The sequence below is a fragment of the Monomorium pharaonis genome, chromosome 8 (genome assembly GCF_013373865.1).
Source record: "Monomorium pharaonis isolate MP-MQ-018 chromosome 8, ASM1337386v2, whole genome shotgun sequence".
Lineage (NCBI taxonomy): Eukaryota > Metazoa > Arthropoda > Insecta > Hymenoptera > Formicidae > Monomorium > Monomorium pharaonis.
Genome location: NC_050474.1, coordinates 18,633,697 through 18,653,432, shown reverse-complemented (window position 1 = coordinate 18,653,432; position 19,736 = coordinate 18,633,697). Strand labels below are relative to the sequence as shown.

The 19,736-nt window shown below is 35.5% G+C and overlaps 2 protein-coding genes across 5 annotated transcripts in view; one reads left to right on the top strand and one right to left on the bottom strand.

The window, feature by feature from the left end:
• The window catches only part of LOC105833168, a 448,328-nt gene that overhangs the window by 249,255 nt on the left and 179,337 nt on the right, over positions 1 to 19,736 (bottom strand). The gene's annotated exons all lie outside the window — the stretch shown is intronic.
• Positions 140 to 18,937, top strand: LOC105835628. 4 transcript variants are annotated; one of them, XM_036290928.1, is made up of 6 exons: positions 140 to 2,272; positions 3,174 to 3,329; positions 3,471 to 4,006; positions 4,629 to 6,953; positions 7,328 to 7,866; positions 7,960 to 18,937. In XM_036290928.1, the coding sequence occupies exons 4-6, from the start codon at positions 6,269 to 6,271 to the stop codon at positions 8,059 to 8,061; spliced, it is 1,326 nt and encodes a 441-aa protein (XP_036146821.1). In that variant the 5' UTR covers positions 140 to 2,272; positions 3,174 to 3,329; positions 3,471 to 4,006; positions 4,629 to 6,268; the 3' UTR covers positions 8,062 to 18,937. The 4 variants fall into 4 exon arrangements, with proteins under 4 accessions (XP_036146821.1, XP_012534532.1, XP_036146819.1 ...); XM_012679078.3 differs by having other exon boundaries at positions 141 to 2,272; positions 2,424 to 3,329; XM_036290926.1 differs by having other exon boundaries at positions 141 to 3,329.

The window sequence follows — 19,736 nt, the reverse complement described above, 5'->3', positions numbered from 1 at the left end:
AATCTGGATCGAGACTGTGTTAGAAATGAAATAAATGATTTTTCAATTCAATTGCAACAGCATCGAGTAACATTTACGGCCTGCAATTTCTTCGAAATGGATAATGCTCTTTTCAGTAAAGTAAGTATATAATACTTATTCATTGTATTATAATTTGCAAAGAACCAATTTTTTTCAATTTAATATAAATAATATCCTTTGAAAAGTTAAATGATGAAAATTTATTTTTCAGTTTGTCAGTGTTATCTCCGCTTATCTAATAATCCTTATTCAATTTTATCGACCATTCGAAGAACATTCGGACAAATTTGTCAAAGTAAATTATACTCAACTACCAAAAATAGTGTTATCGGAATACAGATTACATGGTTCTCAATCTGTATTATTTCGCGAGATGAATACATCTCAGGTTCTGATAGAATAAACAGATTAGTCAAAGCCTAGTTGAAGTAATTTTATCGATAAAAATTTATACATTATCAAATTACAATATATTTTAACGTATTTAACTATATTTATTTGAACGTATGGGACTACCCCTTAAAGGGTTAACGAATTCCATATTTGAGCATGATATATCAAAAATGATGGTGAATCTTTCGAATTATAGCAATTGGCAATGGATAAACAATAAATGATTCATCATAAGAGGTTACAAAACAATATACACAATTATCTTTTTAGCCTAAGCTTAAATTAATCTATCAAAGTCTAAGTCGCCTCTAGCTAATTCAGTCCTATTCTTCTTTTTTTTACATTTAATCACGTATATCTTACGGCTCTATTTATCTTATTACTTCTCCCCTTCCCTTTTTCGCTTTCTCTTTTTTCTCATTATCCTGTCTATCCTATAGAGTCTGTAGGAGGAAGTCTGTAACAGTCCATAGATCGAAATAAGAATTTTGAACCTTCTTGCAAGAAAGAAAGAAAAAATGTATGTGTAATGAGAGAAAGAACCTTAACGGGACGTAACAGTTCACACAAGTTTAGCATGTATTTAACTCAACGTTAATAATTAAAAAAATATATATAATATATCGCATTTAAAATTTTAGGAGCGCAACTTAATTCTCGTCTTTTTTATAAAAAATATACAATACGTAAACATTTACCCCGTAAGGAATCATGGGCCATCTTATACAAACAGTGAAAGAAATACGGCCATAGTATTTATTTAAAAAAACAGAAAAGAAAATAAACGATAATCATACATTACAATTTACATATCTTTGTTACGTATCTAACATTATTTGTAACAACTCAATTGTAATTCGACGTTGTGGCAACTTTTAACAAACACATGAAAAACTTTGCAGGTAGTCAAAAGTAAAAGCGTGATAATTATATGGAAAAAGATGGAAAAAAGGAGAAAGAGGAAGAGAGAAAGACAGACAGAGGGAAAGAGAGAAAGAGAGAGAATATTTGAGATATGGACTAATTCTAAAAGGATTTTTTTCAAATATATTGAACAATGTAAACTAGACTTGTTCATAATTTCGACGCAGTATTTTGCGACAACTTTTGACAAAATTTAGACAGAGTAGAAGACATTATATGTTGTTGCTCGGTATGACGCGCGGCCGCGCGAATCAGCTGGTCCAACTGATTGATAATATCGATCTGCTGGTCCAGCTGACTCGCGCGGCCGGGCATCATACCGGACAACGCATTCAATACTATGAATTCCTATATATCTTGATGTTTAGATATACACAAAATCCGTCTAATTATATCTATTCGTTAAAAAATTTGTCTGAAATACATCTAGTATTTATTCATCTCGTTCAACTTTTGTCAAGTTGACCCAGAGGACTTATTGATACAATAAATTTTACGCAAATTAATCATTACCACGTTGTGATCACCCCTTGTAAAGTGAACTAGCCCGCATACGTCATGCGCGCACATACTGTTATCCCCGTTTTCAACATAGTTATTTTCGTTTCTACGTTCCATATGTCAGTTTCATCCCCATGATATCGAGCGGAATCGCAATAAGAAACTTACTACTTGAATAGCAAGTTGACATTATTTTAATATTAAAATAACGTATTTAATAACACTTTCACAAGTCAAATTAACTAGCTACTTGGGTATCAATATACATCTAACGGATCAATACATTATTAATTTACGTTAAGCTTGTTGGAGCACACAATATATGAGAGATAAGGAACAGAATAAATATTTTATTGTGATCAAGAATCAAGAGAATCCACGATGTATGTGAATGACTTACTATAAGGACGAGCTTGTGGCATTGACGTTCCAAGTACGTAAATTATTTTTCTTATTCATATTAGCACTTAAAGCGCTAATTGAGCAATTTTCATTTATTTATCCTATTTGATTTATTTAATTTATTAAAAATGTGTTATGTTTATGGGGAGGGGCAGCTAATAACACACTATCTAATATTGCAGAAGTGTAGATAGAAGTCATATGCCATTCTTTGTCGTTACGTGAAATATTAGAATTCACGACGTGCTTGCTTGTCAGAATATTTTGCTTTTAAAACTTTGCCATTTTTTTTTAATATTCTGAATCACGAGGATTTTCAATATGATTAATAATCATTTGCAAAACGTCAATTACAAAAAGAACGAGGAGGAAATGGAGGAACAGGTCGAAGTGCAAGTGGAAGACAATTTGCCTTCGATAGAATACATTTTATGTCCAATAACGTATATCTCCTGGTTCTTGGGAGTCGGCATCGCACATCCGCGCCAATACTGCTTCAAGGATTTCACAATAGCCTTACGTACAATTCATTTGGCTTTGTGTTTTTCGAGTACGACAGCCGATATAATAATAAGTTATCTCAAAACTGGTCATTTCAAATCCCGAATTCACTTATTCCTATTTATTCAACTTCACATTATTTATACAAATCATTATAATCTACGTATCTACGCATTACTTAATTTATCAAGTAATTAGGCAATACGACGAATGGCCAAAGCTAATGGACAAAATCAAAGAGCTTGATCAAAAGATCAGGACGGAAACACTTATAAATAACCGACCAATAAAATGTGTGGAAGCGCTAGCAATTCTAGCAACATTCGCTTGGATAATTTTGTTTCCGACTGTGTGCATTACCATAGACGACTATTATAAAGAAAAAGATTTTGATTTCTATAAGAATGGCTTCATGTATTTTTTCATGTCAGGTCTATCCCTGATCAACAGCTTTGTCTTCGACATTGTCGTCTACGTGCTGTATAACAGATTGCAAACGGTAAATAAATTAATCGGACAATTAAATCAGTTATCCGATACGCCGTTGGTCGCGCAGAAGATCAGACGCATCCGAGAAATGCATAATGGTACGTTTTTCTAAATATAATTTCTCGCATTGTTGTAATCTAAGTATAGATATAGCTTAAGATACAGTGTAATACAATTTATAAAGAGATTGTAATAATAATAATACCAAGATGTAATCAAATCGTAATATTGGTTATTAGGTATCTATGACCTCGTCAACATGGTAGACGGAATTTACGACCTTAACCTCCTCCACTGTTTTATGAACTGTATCATCCCGACCATGTTTACAATACACGCATGTTACATTAACAACAAGGAAATTGGCAGTGTTTCTACATATTTAATTAGTTTAACGTTTATGTATAACATAAATTTTTTTCTGATGTGTTGGACTTGTACGTTTACTGGTAAGGAATTCGAAAAGACCAGGACAATTATACACGCAATTGTACTGAATTACAAATCTGTGGATCTTGATGAACTAAACAGAACAATACAATCGAATCTAAATGTGCGAACGTCACTGAAAGTTTCGGATAGTGAGCAAAATTCTAATTGGAGTAGCAGTCCCAACCTGAACATTGGCGTCATAAAACGTCTTTCACGCAAAAGCTCAGTCCGTGATGACTGTGTCAGAAATGAGATCAAGAATTTTTTGATTGAACTGCAAGATCGTCGAATATTAGTTACACGGTTTGACTTATGCAAACTAAAACATTCTATATTTTTTACTGTACGTACAAAATTTATTTATTATAATAGAGAATTTACATTTAAAAAATATGACACTTTTTTGTGTTTAAATATAAGGTAAACAGTATTATAAATCTATTCGATTAAACAATTTTTGATTTTTATTATTAAATAGAAAAAATAAAATAAAAATTAGAAATATTTAAATTTCTGAATGTGGAGGAAAAACCATTTTAATTAGCTGATCATTGCGTGACGTCGCACTTCACTACGCCAGCTGACAATCGTGTATATGTGCTCTGTATTTTGTGACATTTATATGTTTTGTGTGCGCTCAATTATTTTTCTAAATAAATAAGTTATTTTGACATGTAAACATAGTAGTGAAGTGTGACGTCACATTTTATGTTCGGGTAAACTCGATTTTTTCCGGATCGTTTTCGATATTTTCAAATTATCAAATATTTTAATATTTATTTTTTCGCTTTATTTGCATTAAAGAATTTCCCTAAAAAATTTACAATAAAAATTATATATAAATTATTAAATACAATAGTTGTTAAAAATTATGCAAATTCCCTATTTATATAAAAATTACCTTTGAATTAAAGATAAAAATTATAGATCTTGTGCGAATCAATAAATTAAATTTATTTTTTCAGTTTTCTGGAACAATTTCTGTTTATTTATTCTTCTTCATTCGATACTATAAACAATACAAAGATCTAAACGAGAACTTAGTCCAGAACTTAGTACCACACTAAGAGTTGGTTAAATAAAACAATATATGTCCGGTCGGTTGACACTTGGGCGACTTGATATCCATGCGCGACCACTACTACGCTGTAATTGCATAAAAATCCATGTGTACACGAAATATTAGTACAGCATAATCAGCCTTGATCGGTCAATAAAAAACATTGAAGCATCAGAAATTCTGACAACATTCGTTTTATGCCCTTTGTTTCTGATTCGCCACATTCCTGATCCTCGGTCTGTATTATTATTTTATAAATATGAAATACATATTTGCATTCGATTTGATTTATTAAATATTAACGTAGTCATTTATAGTGTCAACAGCTTTGTATTCGATATTGTCACCTATACTATATCGCATAAATTAACCAATTGGCTTGAATGAGCGACTCTGTAGTTTGCGCGTAAGATTAAATGCATCAGAGAATTGCATAACGGTAAATTCTTTGTATTTCTGAATAATAGCTTTTGCATTGTTGTTAACATGTCTCAAAATGTAGTTTAGTGCTATGAAAAGATTACAATAATATTAAGACATAAACTATTTGCAGGTATTCTGATCTGGTAGCATTCTAATGTCAGAATTGCAACACTAATATGCTGTTTTTATTCTTATGTGAAACATGTATCATCAAAATGGCCGTTAATGCCAAAATAGCCATTGTCGATAATATAGAGTTATTCGTGCACGTTACAATATTTCATATGCATCTTTTTTATAAATTTGGACATTTTATTATGAAAAAATGTTGGATCTGAATATTTGATATCTGATTTTACATGTGTAGAAAAAATGTATTAAAAATATTCTAATTACAATGTCTCGCAAAGGAATAAAAAAAAAATTAAAAAACTGCTCCAATATTGAGTTTTCGGATTACCATATTGAATACGCCATTTTGAGATTTTTAGATACGATCGAGACTTACTCAAGAGATATACATCATTTTGAGGATTAAGAACAATTATCCAACTTGAATTCTACTAAATAGTAATAAAAAACTTGAGATTTTGAGTAGGCATACGTAACATATAATTTAAATATTTTAATTATTGTAATAATAAAAAGCTATTTTTTACTATTGCAGCACACCCATCTTTTTAAGATAAAAATTGTATTTACATTTTTAATTTTCTTAATTGGCTCGTTTTATTAATCATTATCCCTTGTTATTACTATATCTCTTGTTATATCCTTTGCATTATTATTACATCTTGTTATATGTTTGCTCTTGTATCAAGCTTATTAACTATTTCATTAAATGTATTTAATTAATTTCATTAATGTATTTAATTTATTAAAACCGCTTATGTGAAGAGCAGCTGACATACACTCTCATATTACCGAGGTAATACGTCGTTCTCTATTCCGCGTGAAACACCAGAGAGAATTCACCACGCGCTCGCTTGTCAGAGTGTTCTACTTCTAAAAAGACTTTGCTACTTTTTTTTTTCAAAATATTCCGCATCACGAGAAATTTCAATATAATTAACAATCATACTCGTTTACAAAACGTCGATTAGCAAATAATACGAAGAGGAAATGGAGGAACAGTTCCATGTGCAAGTGAAAGACAATTCGCCTTCGATAGAGCACATTCTACGTCCAATATCGTACACCTCTTGGCTCCTGGGGGTCGGCGTTGCACGTCCACGAAAGTGTCCTAAGTTTGTCACGATAATCCTACGTATAATTCAATTGGTTGTGTGTTCCATTAGCATAATCTGCGGCATGATGGATGCCTTAATTTTCACTCTTAAAAGTGACATATTTGAATACATACATTGCGTAAATAAAGTGTTGTGTTATGTATCAACGTATTACTATGTTTGTCACGGTATCAGGCAGTACGACAAGTGGCCGAAGCTGATGGACAAAATAAAGAAGCTTGACCAGAAGATCAGAAGAGAAACACTCATGAATAACCGGTCTATAAAAATCGTCGAGGCGTTAGCAATTCTCGCGACGTTTATTTGCTGTCCTTTAGCCTTGATCGTGTACGCCTTATATTATTCCTTTACATATCCAGAAGAGGTTTTCGTGTCCGACTTGCTGATGCACTACATAATAGCCCAGTCGTTAGTCAACAGCTTCGTCTTCGACGTTGTTATCTATGTGCTGTATCATAGATTCCAAACGATAAATAAATTGATTGGTCAGTTGGACGTGCTATCTAATGGGCCATGGATCGCGCTCAAAATTAGACGTATCAGAGAACTGCATACCGGTAAGTGTTTGTAATTATTAACTTTTACATTATAGTGCAATGTGTAGATGTAGTTGAGCCGAGATGTAATTTAATACAATCTGTATTACCGACCTAAAGTACATTACCTTTAGGTTTGTTTTTAGAATATAACTTTTATTTATGTAAATCAAATAGATTCAACATTTTACATTTAAATACCTAGTATTAGATATATTTTGCATATAATGTACGTGTTATGAGGTTTGATTATTTTTTATAAAATGTTGAATCCATTTAATTTACTTAAATAAAAGTTATGATTAAAAATCTAAAGGCGATATATTTTTGGTACTGAATATGGAGAAGTTGCAATAATATTAAAACCTATATAAATCGTATACTCTGTTATGCAGGTACATGTGATCTCGTCGTCATGGTAAACGATATTTATAGCCTTTCTTTCCTCTTCTGCTCGGCAAACTGCTTCACCATGGTCCTGGCTACACTATTCAAAATTTACGTTATTGTTGTAGAGAAAAATTATGCGTTTATAGTGTTAAACAATATACTTTTCATTGTATATCTCGCGCAGTTCGGTCTGCTGTGCTGGATTTGCACGCTCGCGCGTCGAGAATCCGACAGAACCGGGAGAATTATATACGAAGTTATGTTAAATTGTAAACCTGTAAATCTTGATAAACTGGACGTAACAGGGAATCAATCGAGTATAGAAATACGACCGCCATTGGAAGACCAGGAGAGTGAGCCAAATTCTAAATGGAGTAGCAGTCATAATCTGAGTTATGTCGCCATGGAAAATTTGCTACACAAAAATCTGGGCCAAGACTATGTCAGAAACGAGATCAATGATTTTTCGATTCAACTGCAACAGCATCGAATAGCATTTACAGCCTGCGATTTCTTCGAGATAAACAATGCTCTTTTCAGTAGAGTAAGTACATGATTTACTTGTTTTTCGTTACAACTTACATAAAATGTAACAATAACTGTTAAACCAATTGAACAAAGTAAATTTATTTTTCAGTTCGTCGGTGTCATCGCTACTTATCTAATAATCTTCATTCAATTTTATCAACAACCTGATCTGGACAGCAGCCTTTTCCAACATATTTTGAAAATCTTTTAAGATCCAGCAGTGTCAAATTTTTTTTTCAAATTGAAAGGTATCAATTATAATTTTTTTTTTTTTAATTTCCATACTTTCCATACAGCGTGTAATAATATTATCTTAAGTGTCTCCCGCGTATCGAGCTTGTGAAATTAAACCGAGAGACTAACACCGAGTAAAAAGTGTATTGCAAATGTTCCGCGATTATATAGGCAGAATATATTGTCTCGGAAAGCGAGGTGGCGATACGTGACGCGCAACTAATTGCCGCTGAATTAGGTTTGCGTAGCGGCGCGTCCCCGATACAATATAACTCACTGACATACATTGATTTAATTAGCAATTAAAACTTTACGAAAGCACCAAACCGCGGAAAGGAGTGTACGTTATGTGGATATACATGCGTGTCTTCTGTTTTCAATCTCGTAAATGTTACACAGCGCTGTTGATTATTCTGATACGCGATCCGATGCAATACATACTGTGACTTATACTGTAAATTTAATAATCAATTATATTATCAATTGAAATTCTCTAATTAAAAATTGTCATTGATTTAAATATTTCATCTGCATTTTCTATAAAAATGTTAATCTTGCTAACACGCATTTACAAAATTTGAGAAAATGAAGGTGTGCACCGCGCTGCACTGTTACAATCAGATTTGTACCCATTTATTAAGGTCTTCGTTTTGCCCGGAATTAGCTTCCTCTTTTCTCTTTCCTCTTTCTTACTTATTCGCCGAATTAAGATTCATCGGCAACGTTTGCAACGCGACGTGTCTGTCTTGTCTCCCCGACACGGTGGCGATCTCTCGGAGATTGGCTCCCGCCGTTTCAGCAGGAAAATTCGCAGTCCGACAATCGTTGAATTCGCATCCCCCGCAATACTGCATGCTGCGGCCGGGCAGTTGCAGTGGGTTGTTTTCCTTGCAACCCCCTCCTCCCGCGTCGGGGTATCCAGTCCTGGCATTCCGCAGACCCGGCTGTAACACGCTCGTACGATCGTTGTCGAGGAAATGAATTTTCTTCAACAAGGATTCTCGGGGCTCCCTTACGTTTCTTAGGTGAAAGACCGCGTAGGGGTAGCGAGGGAGAGACGGACTCCCCCGCTTCCCAAGTTTGGCTACCTCCCGTTCCATTTTCGGTTGTCTAGCAACGAGATAATAGGTGGAGAGAAAAACGTAATGGGCCAAACGGGCGAACGTTTACGTTTATTACGGGCGTAAAATTTTGTACGAGAGGAGAGAGGGTGAGTCCTCGTTGCGGGGTAAAAGCCATCTTCCGCAAATTTCAATGAGTGCCATCCGGCGTTGATAATGAAATTACGGCGGTCGTAAATCGCTGTGTACTTTTGTTTTTGGAAAAACAATTTCTCAATTAGCTCTCTTTCGACGTGTCGTAATTATCAAAACTCACTGTTGCAGGTCGGAGTTCACGCGTGTCTCGATTTGACACTCGATCGATCAGCCCGTGAACGTGATGCAAAGATAAAGAAGTGAGGGGAATCGCGATGATTGCATCACAATGTGTAAATCGTCGGAGAAACCTCTAGTTCGGGCAATCTTTGCGATATATTTATGAGACAAATTTATGGTTTGTACTTGGCAAGATCCGGAGCGTTCGTTCCCCTTTAACTCTCTTCCGTGGAGTCACTCTCTTGAGTCTCGTATAAGGGAAAAGCTCGTAAATCAAGGGTTCTATGTAACCGCGTTCTATATAACGTTCGAACTGGTCGATGATCGCAATTTTTAAAATTTTATATTACACGACATAATTAAATGTCACGATACATTTTTATCGAATGTTGTTACACATCACCCATTCGCGTCTCTTGGAATTTTTTCATAAAAATTCTGGTAAAAGGCGGAATTTTAATTTAAAATAACTTCATTGCTAAATACATCTGATATTAAAAATTAAAGAATAATCTTTTAATTAATAAATTATTGATTTTGAAATATTTATAAAAGACGCCCTTCTTAAAATATACAATATTTTAAGTAATAGAGATAAGGTATGTTATATTAAAAATGTATAATTAATTTTAAATTTACAGACGCAATTAATAACCCACACTTATCGTGAGAATAATGCTGACAATTTGTCATGGGAATTAATGGCGTGCGACAGACCTGGGCGAACTTGTCGCAATGCACTTTTTAGTGCAATAGTGATGATGCGTCAAAAACGCGTCGTATCGTTTGGATTCACCTCCGAGACGTTGGTTTCTTCGTCTCGAGTGACGCCAGATAAGAGGGAGATATATTCCTGGAAGGAGTCCGATGTCGTTTCTCTCTCGGTTTTTCCTTCTTTAAACGATTCCCTTTGAACGGGGCTGGCATGAATATTTATGGCCTCATGAATATTTACGATACTCCAAGGTACGCGTGTATGCTGGGACGTTGTTATAACGTATGTACGTATACGCGTATTGGCCGGAAAATGGGAAATACTTCGGGGTCCTCGTGACAATGCCCAAGATTAATACGTTCGTTCGCAAATGCGGTGTCGCGCGATTGACGAAATGCTAATCGCTTTATCTTACACTTGCGATCTCATAGTCTTCTCGTTCCTCCCCCTCTCCCCCGATCAGTTATTTACTTTAAGCGATTTATTCGATAAAGCAAAAAAAAGGCAGGAAGTTAAAGTCACGTTCGAGAGACATTCATTTTTCTGTCAATCCGAGTATCTGTACTTGTCGATCATAACTGATATTTCTACTTTAAATTGCGACAAGCTTAATGATGGTTTCCTGCCAATTTTAATAATACCGGAAAATTTTGTAATAGATTTTTGTTTGAAAACTATAGATATTCGACATACATATGTCCAATATTTTATTCCCTAGAAAAAAATTTACTTATCCGTGGAAAGTAATATAATCTGATGTTGCTTCATTGACTTTGCTTAACAATTTAATCATTATGTACATCGCACGTTAATTAACCGTGTATTTCTGCGGAAGTTTTTGAATAAAGTAGCAGGTAGTTATGGTGTTCGGGCGAAATGAGAATTCCAGGGAAAGTACAATGTTTTAGTACTATTATCTTCGTGATTTACTTACTCATGTTTCAGAGAATCTGCAGTACTATTTTCAGGCTAAGTAGAGAAACATAAATTTCCTCTCCGAGTAGTTGCCGCTTGGCATTTACACCGTTCTGGTTTTCTTCCTCGTTACTCCGCTCGCGGAAGATCGTATTTCATCGGGACGATAACAACACAAGATTAATAATTTAGGAATTTCATATCAAAAAGCGATACAACCCGCATCGATTCCGATTAAATAACAAAGTCAATTTCCGATTTTCGCATAATAAGAACGTAAAGTCGACGTCTCAAAGCGCGCGGCATTTTATTTTTTATGTCTAGCATTTGCGAGATTTTTTTATAGATTCATTTTTTTCAGCATTCAGGAAATCAAATTCCTTGGGAGGAAGCCAAAACTCCATCGACTGTGTCGAAATTTTGATAATAGGCTTCTAACTCCGCAGGAGCGAGGTATTTACCTCCAGTGAAGCATTCTCGTGCTTATCGTTCGCTCTGTGCGAGGAAAAAGTATCGAAACGCGAAATATTACAACTATAAAACGCCACGGTACGTTTACTCAACAGTATTACAACTCCTGAGCGTACCAATTGGTTCTTCAATCATTTCAATTTCCCGGCGAACGTTTCTTTCGCAACACCCCGGCGAAATTAATTTTTCCACTCCGTCTACGTCGAGTATAATAACATTCATTAAATATATCAGATTCGCGTAGACACAGGAAAAAAAAGGATATTTTGACAATACTTTTAGTTTCAAAATGAAAATCTTGAAATAAGATTATATTGCGTTAAATCAAAAAAATTTACTTGAATAAAGATTTATTTTAAGATTTTATATAGTTTAATCAAGAAAATTATAGTTTTGTTATTTAAGAATAATTTTCTTGAATGGAAATAAAAAAAATGTTAGATAGAAAGTACTGGATGTTCAAATCGAATTATAATTTTTTAAGAATAAAATTATCAAAATAATAATACTATATTTTTGAAATAGCAATTATAGTATTGAAATAAGGCCATAATATTGTTGATATTCAAGATTTTCAAATTCTTCTAAGAAGATTACATATTGTTGCGTATATTGAAACAATGAATGCGTTCATATAAATATATAAGAGTTATTTAACATTTGCTTCTTTTCTGTGCACTTTTTAAACAAATGCCCGAGGATGCACTTAAAAATATAATTTTGCTACGTGATAATTACGACATATAATTATACAACTTTTTACTCATTTTACGTAGTGTATTCATTTAATATTGCATTATTTTATGGCAAACTTTTGTTCATCGCATTGCGTATTTAATTTAAGTAGTTTTAATACTAACATCACAAAATTCGCTCGTCAATTATTATCATCATTGTATATTAATTCGCCGGTATGGAAACCGTAAATACAGATCCCTTTGAACGTTTCAAATCGTCGTGTTTGAGATATTAGGCAACTACCTCACACATCATGGATCTTAATATTCTAGTGGGTAATGATAGAGATTCACATACGGCTGATTACGAGGCTGTCCCTTTGACCCTGCGAGAGAGACGTTCTTAATCATGGAAAGCAATGTTGCCTACACATTCGATTAAATAGTTTGATCCGAGCATACTGGTACATATATGCGTAGATTTCCGTTTAATGGTCTTTATGAAGGTAGCTATCTATCATCTATTGGATGCCCTGTCAAATCTAGACACGAGTTGTCTGGATTGTTGAGGGATGCAAATTGTTTCGGAATGAAAGTCACGCAATTCCGCGATCGTAGTAATAATCCCATTATATTTTGCGCAATATCGTAAATTGCCTCCTTGCTCTTTGCATGATTGATCGGGCGAGGTAAAATCATCGGGACCGGCTGAATTACTCGTCGTAAAGTTCCATTTAGAGGAAACGAAGAGACGCGACTTGAGCTTTTTACAAGGCGCGGCTCGTCGAAAATTCAGGGCGAGTTTCATCAGATCGAGTCTCGATATTGTTGCGTCGGTTGCGTCTATTCGCAAACGATTTTATCCAAAAATGAATCCGGGGAGGGCGTTTCGCACGAATTTTCGCGCGAAGGAAGAGTACCTCGTCCCTCGACATTCAGAGCGCGCGCGCGGATTTCTGTTCTACCGCGGCAACGACTGTGGTGGGTGGTCGGTCTTGCGGTTTATTCGAGCGGAAACATCGCGTTCAATCGTGGTGGAACGCTTCGAAGAGATTCGGTCCGATCTCTTCCCCTTATCCTTTGCAGTATCTCCTTTTGCTATTTGTCTGAGGGAAGGGAAAGAGACAGGGAGGGCGAAAGGGGTGAAAGGCACGAACGAATCTCGCGAGCTTCCGCGCGCGGAATATCCCGAGCGTCTTTTCGCGAGCCGCCGCCGCAGCTTCCACGGGAAAGTTGCAAAGTGCGGCGAAACGAGGGCGAATGCTAAATTTTCGCGAAAAGCTCCGTCGGGCTGTTACAAGAAGGCACGGCGAGTATGCGCCGCGTTTCTTGTTGAGTCTCGACGAGAGATAAATTGCAGGTCCCTACAACCCCGTCCAAAAGGAAAAGACCCGCGCTTTAATAAACCGGTCGATCTTCGCGAATTAAGAGGCGAGGTTAATTTTGAATCCGTTGAGTCGTAATAAACATCGCGGATGCCGGGTCGCTGGCGAAATATTTTAATAATTACCGGCACGCTTTTAAATTTAGTACAGCGAAAAGATTAAATACCACAGTTTCGAATTTGAAAAAAAGTTTATTATTTGTTAACTATTAATTGTTAGATAAGTAGACCCGCCGGAATTCGTATTTGCAAGCTCACCCTTACTTTTGGCCAAGCCTGTATTCGCAGTCACGTCTGCTCTCGCTTTCCCCCTGAATATACTTATTGTTTCTCCCGCTGCAACAAATTCACGGAATACTCGTCGCAAATCGAGTTAATATTGGGGAAGCAACTTGCGTCGGCGTTCGCGCTTAATCCAATCATCTCCACCTACGTAACTTACGTATAGTGTCGCGCGTATATAGAGCACTACGTCAGATCTACGTCGCTCTCTATATAAATTTAACGGAATGCGTTATCGATAGATTGTATCTCATATCAATTCCGATTCTGTCGAACGCGCGCGTTTCACGCGCGGCGCGGCAGCGGGAGGCAGGGATTCACATTGTTCTCCGCTTTTCCGACATCGTAACGCGATTATGGCTTCCAAGGCGAGGAAAATCGCGGACCTTGAGGTCCCGGAATCCCGAATCAAGGGGTCTCTCAGGATAATCCCGAGGAATTCCGGGGCGCTTCGGGATCAGGTGGCGCGCGGCTGCGCGCGGGCTACACGCGTATATACGTACAACGAAATCCCATCGTCTCCGGGCGCGCTCACGATAAGCCGGGGCGCCTCTCCTCATCAGCATGATAAATAAACGCGAAAGTAAATACAAGTGTACCGCGACTAGTGAATAGATCCCCCTTAGATCGAGATAAGCGCGCCCGGAGTACACTTATCTGTCGCCGGCTACATAATCTCCGTCTCCTCGTCCTCCGGACAAGCTCAAAGTTTCTCCACGTGCGCGCGCGAGAGAAAAAGCGGGCGAGATAGAGAGAGAAAGAGAGGAGGGAGTGAGGGGATAAAGAGAAAGAGCAGGTATCGTTATCATAGAAATCGCGATATTACGCGGCATATGGCCGCGCTGTATTAGCAGTAAGCAGGGAAAGAGCGCACTCCGGATTTCATCGTTTTCATCTTTCTCCATCGTTCCCGTGCTCATATCACTCCCGCGCCTCCCCCGCCAGCCCCTTTCAGCCCCGTCGACTTTCCCCGCGTGTCCCGAACACCTTTTTTACATCTCCTCACCCCTTACCTCTCCGCCCTAACGGCGGCGGCTCTTTTGTCGGGAATTTATCCACTCGGATATCGGCCGTGTGTCCTCGTAACTCTTGGATTTTTTGTCGTTTTTCTTCCACCCCCCTCCCTCCCTCCCTCCCCTCCCCGTCGTCGCTTCTTTTTTCCTGTCTCTTTTTCATCCGTTTGCCGTCACCCCGTCAGAGGGGTTTGAAGGTTCGATCTTTGACCATTCGCCGTCTTTCCGGTTTTATGTTTCAACGTTTCAGACATTTCAGATTCAAGAGCTTCCACGGTCGATCGTTGCCGCGATTCAAAGCCCGTGCTTTCTTCTATTTTTTATACCCTCCCCTCTGCCCTCCCTCAGGCTACGGTAGATTACACTTTGCATTTTTTTCATCGTAATGTCCCGCATCGGCGAACCTCGTTTTCCTTCTCCGTTGTACGAGCGGTGAAAACTTTCTGATTCAGCATGAATAACAAACACCCAATAATTTTTTAGCTTTTTACATCAAATCCTTCCAATGCGTTTTGTATTAAAAGAAAACGGGTCAAAATAAACTGTTTTGTTCCCCGGAGTGGCAAATCAAAAAGATTATTTGTTTTTTGTACTTTTCGAACTGTTGAATTTGATTTAGATTATTTTTTTAATTTGTCAGAAAAGTATGAAAATCAGAATATAAAGCTATTAAATATTTAATACCGTAAATTACAATTGTTGAGCTTTACGAATGTATTAATTCTTATTTTCTTGTCTAGTGAAATAATGCCTTCATCTTTATCAAGCTTAAGTTCTGCTTGTGATAAAAAAAATTAAAACATTAATATTTCAAATTAAGGTATATTATCGATCAGAATTATTTTAAATCTTAATTATGCCACCTGAAAGCATGGTTGTTTATTTCAAGAATGCTTTCATATCTTATATTTTATTGTAATATTTTACTGTTGAAAATAGTAAAAACCGCGCAAAATATTTTTAAACATCAAAGTCCGTTTTGACTAAATGCGTCTTTTTCATCTAATTTGTGTTGTTAAATATCAATTTCACTTAATATTATTTGTATTAATATAATTTTACTCTTTTATCAACATACCGTTTTTGTATAGCTTATTATATTTAATATACTGATTTTAATATTTTTTTCAACAAATTAAAAATGTTTTTAAGTCAGATTCAACGGTTTAAAAGCCATAAAAAATATATCGTTTTCACTTATCGCTCCAGGGAGTAAAGTTGTTCTATTTTATGCATCCTTCTTTATTTATATAAAGAATGTGAAATATTAAATAATATAAAATGTTAAATTTCTTTACGTTAAAGAATATTTAATTGCGTAGTATAATATTTTATAAAATTTTATCGTATATAAGATATCCTTATTATTGCGTTTATGAAAAGGTTAATAATGTAAAAAAAAAAAGGAAAACTGCTTCAGAAACTCGGAGAAAATTCAAAGAGTTAATAGGTGCAAATTGTAATCTCACGTCTTCGTTTCCACAGTTGGTTATACGCAGCTTCCTCGGGTTCCATCTTGTCGAACTTTTCTTTCGTCGGTCTTGCTTCCGCGGCCCACGGTAGAAATTTATCCACTTACTTATCTGACGTACTGAAGCACCAAGGGGAATATCTTTCTTGTGTGTAGCCCCGGTCGAAAATTCAATCTTTGACTATGTTCGACATCTTTACTACTTCAAAAGGCCCTCTCTATTTTCGTCGAAAATTCGCATGGGTATTATATTAAGGTAAGAAAAAGAGTATGCTTTTTCGCAGAATGAATATTATATCACGAGAAAATTTAATTTGACTTACTTTTATATTAATCTTATCAATTTTGCAACATCTTCGCGACGAGTTATTCTTCATAATTATTTTATTAATTAGCATCTATATTTGCCCGCAACACATCATTTTTTTTTACAAAAAAAACAATTATTATTATTTATTAATTTCCATAAAAGTTTGTTACATAAGCTGTTAAGAAATTAAGCTTTTTAAATTTTATTTCCTCTACGTTTTCTTTCTGACATTTAGATTCTCCTTAATTTATGACACTCCCTTGCAACGGCAACATTTCATAATGTCGTCATACAGATTTTGAGAGATTTTTGCAAGACACTTCGCAAAGTCTGTCGTTAAATTTAGCCTCTCATCCAGCTCCTTGCCAGATTTTAATGCAGCCGCCGAGAAATCAGTTCGAGATGTATCGAGGCTGAAGCCCAGCGTGACTTGCGAGCTGGCTTCCCTTTGATATCGCTTTTCCTCCACCTTTCCTACCTACCCCCTCCGTCGCTCGCCTTTCTTCTGCGGCGTAAGCTTTTTACTCGCAAAATTCTCGTCGTGCAGGATGAGTCTGGAGGTTATCTACTGTCGATTGACCGATTCTGGCAGCACGCCAAATCCTTTTGGCCGTCCTTACGCGGCCTAACATCTCCCTTTATCTATCACCCCTCTTCTCTCTTCCTCTCTCGTCCTTCTTCCGTTTTTCGCACCTTTTTCATGCCATTCTCATTTCTTTTTCGATTCCGAACCGTACCACCGTTACTTCACTGGCGTCTTTTCTTTTCTTCCTTTATCGTTCCGATGTGCTCTCTTTGTCGCCATGCGCTGTATTTGACGGATGCTTTCTTGCTTCCCCTGTCTTTCTCTTCTATCTTTGTATTCTATTCTCTTGTGTGTAATTTTGTCTCGAGAGTCTTCTGTACACTTTGCTCTCATTCTCAAAACGCTTTGCTTTTAAATGTCTCTGTAAGTTTGTGAGTTAGACGTTGCGGTTCGTATTTTTGTCGAAAACAATCCATTAAAATCAGTTTTAATAATTTATTGATTTATTACAATTATTTTTATATATAAAATTAATTTACAGTTTGAGAGAAGATAAAATATTTTAACATTCCACATTTTAAATAAAGTATATAGATTTTATTATTATTTGTCCTACAAATTGTTAACTTTTTTAATTGTTAATTTTAATAATGTATCATAATTTACACACGTCGATAATTTAAGAAGATTGCAATTTTTGGAATAAAATAAGTTTTACTTTTGCAATTAACCGACAATGTTTTTGTCAATGTCAGTTAGTCACTTGAGATAAATAATTATGTACTTGTTACCAATATTAGTTTTGATTTATGAAATTAAATAAAATATTATAATTTAGTATGAAGACATCGTCGATTATCAATTCGCGATCCAGCTAGATCATCATATATACGAGCATGCATTTTGCTCGTCCTATTCATATCGTGAAGCATATAACAGATGACTATTATCAATCAACTGAGCATAGTAGCGTGATGATAACATACATAAAACACAATTACACGTCACTTTCTTTACTAATAGTATATCGTTCCAGATTCCCCAAGCGCTATAACTCGAACAAAAATTTGCAGATGTCTTTTCAATTTCAGAAAATAATTATTGATACATAAAAAATCGCTTATTTCAAATAAAGTATTACAAAACTCAGTGTTAGTTACTTAAAATTTTTTCCGTAATTAAAATTCTAATCACTAATAAATTACTATTAACAAGAATGCAAAACCATTTCAGAAAAATAGCAATCGAAAAGGAAATCAGTTTGTAGGAATACTTGCTATCACTTTTTTTTCTGATTCTTGTATTCGTTTTTCTTTTCTAGATCGAACGATTCGATTTTAATGTATCGGCAGAAGATCGTAATATCGGTATTGAAGTACCCGCTGGAAATTCTGTCTCATCATTACCGGAGGTAAGCGATCTAACGGACCTTGCTTCTGCACGTCGGCGATCGTTCTTCGGCTCTCTCGTCGTCTGCGATCTAAATTTCTTTCCTCCATCCACGTTTCACATTACTGCCGTCTGGATGGTCTCACGAAGAAAGAACTCGGGCTAGACTCATCTACTTCTTTTTTTTTTTTACTCATCGCTCAAAGCCACGAGGATGCTCTGACAGAATCTGCCGGTCAGGATGCATCGATAAGAGCTTTTCACGTAGCTTTTCGTAATTCTCAGCCGGTGTCGTTTATCTTTTGCAACTTGTTTATGGCTGCGCCTTTTTGAAATGCCGCCAAGATACCGCATGCAAAAGTTCAATCAATTGGAGCTAATTCTGATTAATTATTTTGCGATCGTCGGCGAGGGGAGGGAACAGGCAGCGAGAGTCTGCTCATTTATTATTAAGAAATTTTATTATCTCAAATATTATTAAAAAAATAATTGAAGTGAGATAATAATTTGTTACATTATTACGTTAAACACTTTTAGCAAACTTCCATAATGAGTTAAAACAATTAGGAGCATAAAAATTTAGATATTACATAAAGTAACAAAAAACTTAAAATTATTTTATATATATTTATTATATTCTATATTATAATATTCTATATATATTTATAATAAAAATTATTTTATATATATTTAAAGATTATATATAAATTATTTCAGCATTGTTAGAATTAATAAATTTTATAAATCTTTTTTTTTTTAAGTCGAGATGTCTTAAAGTATCTAGAAGATTTGCAGTTGTTCGTAAATACATATAATATTAAGTTATATAATAGCTTCATTGCATGTTTCTATTTGTAAAGGTTCGAGAGAACCTTTGTAATACTGTAATTTCCCAATGTTTCACGAAGTGTAGATAGTTTAATTATGCCGCTTGTTGTTCCGAATATCTGCATTATCCGTCTTAATATAACTCCAACTCCATTAACTTAATGACATAAGTCTGGGGATAATTACAAGCTGCATAAACCTAATATCGGCACAATATCATTAGCCAATCTCATTTGATAATGCTGTGATAATGACGTAACGATTGCGCATGTTATGTTACGAATCAATAACACGT

Bases quoted from the DNA above. Each gene is read 5' to 3' on its own strand.
- LOC105835628 (XM_036290928.1), top strand. From the start codon at position 6,269: ATGGAGGAACAGTTCCATGTGCAAGTGAAAGACAATTCGCCTTCGATA. The intron at 6,954-7,327 runs GTAAGTGTTTGT...TCTGTTATGCAG, and splicing joins TATCAGAGAACTGCATACCG to GTACATGTGATCTCGTCGTC. The intron at 7,867-7,959 runs GTAAGTACATGA...TTTATTTTTCAG, and splicing joins ACAATGCTCTTTTCAGTAGA to TTCGTCGGTGTCATCGCTAC.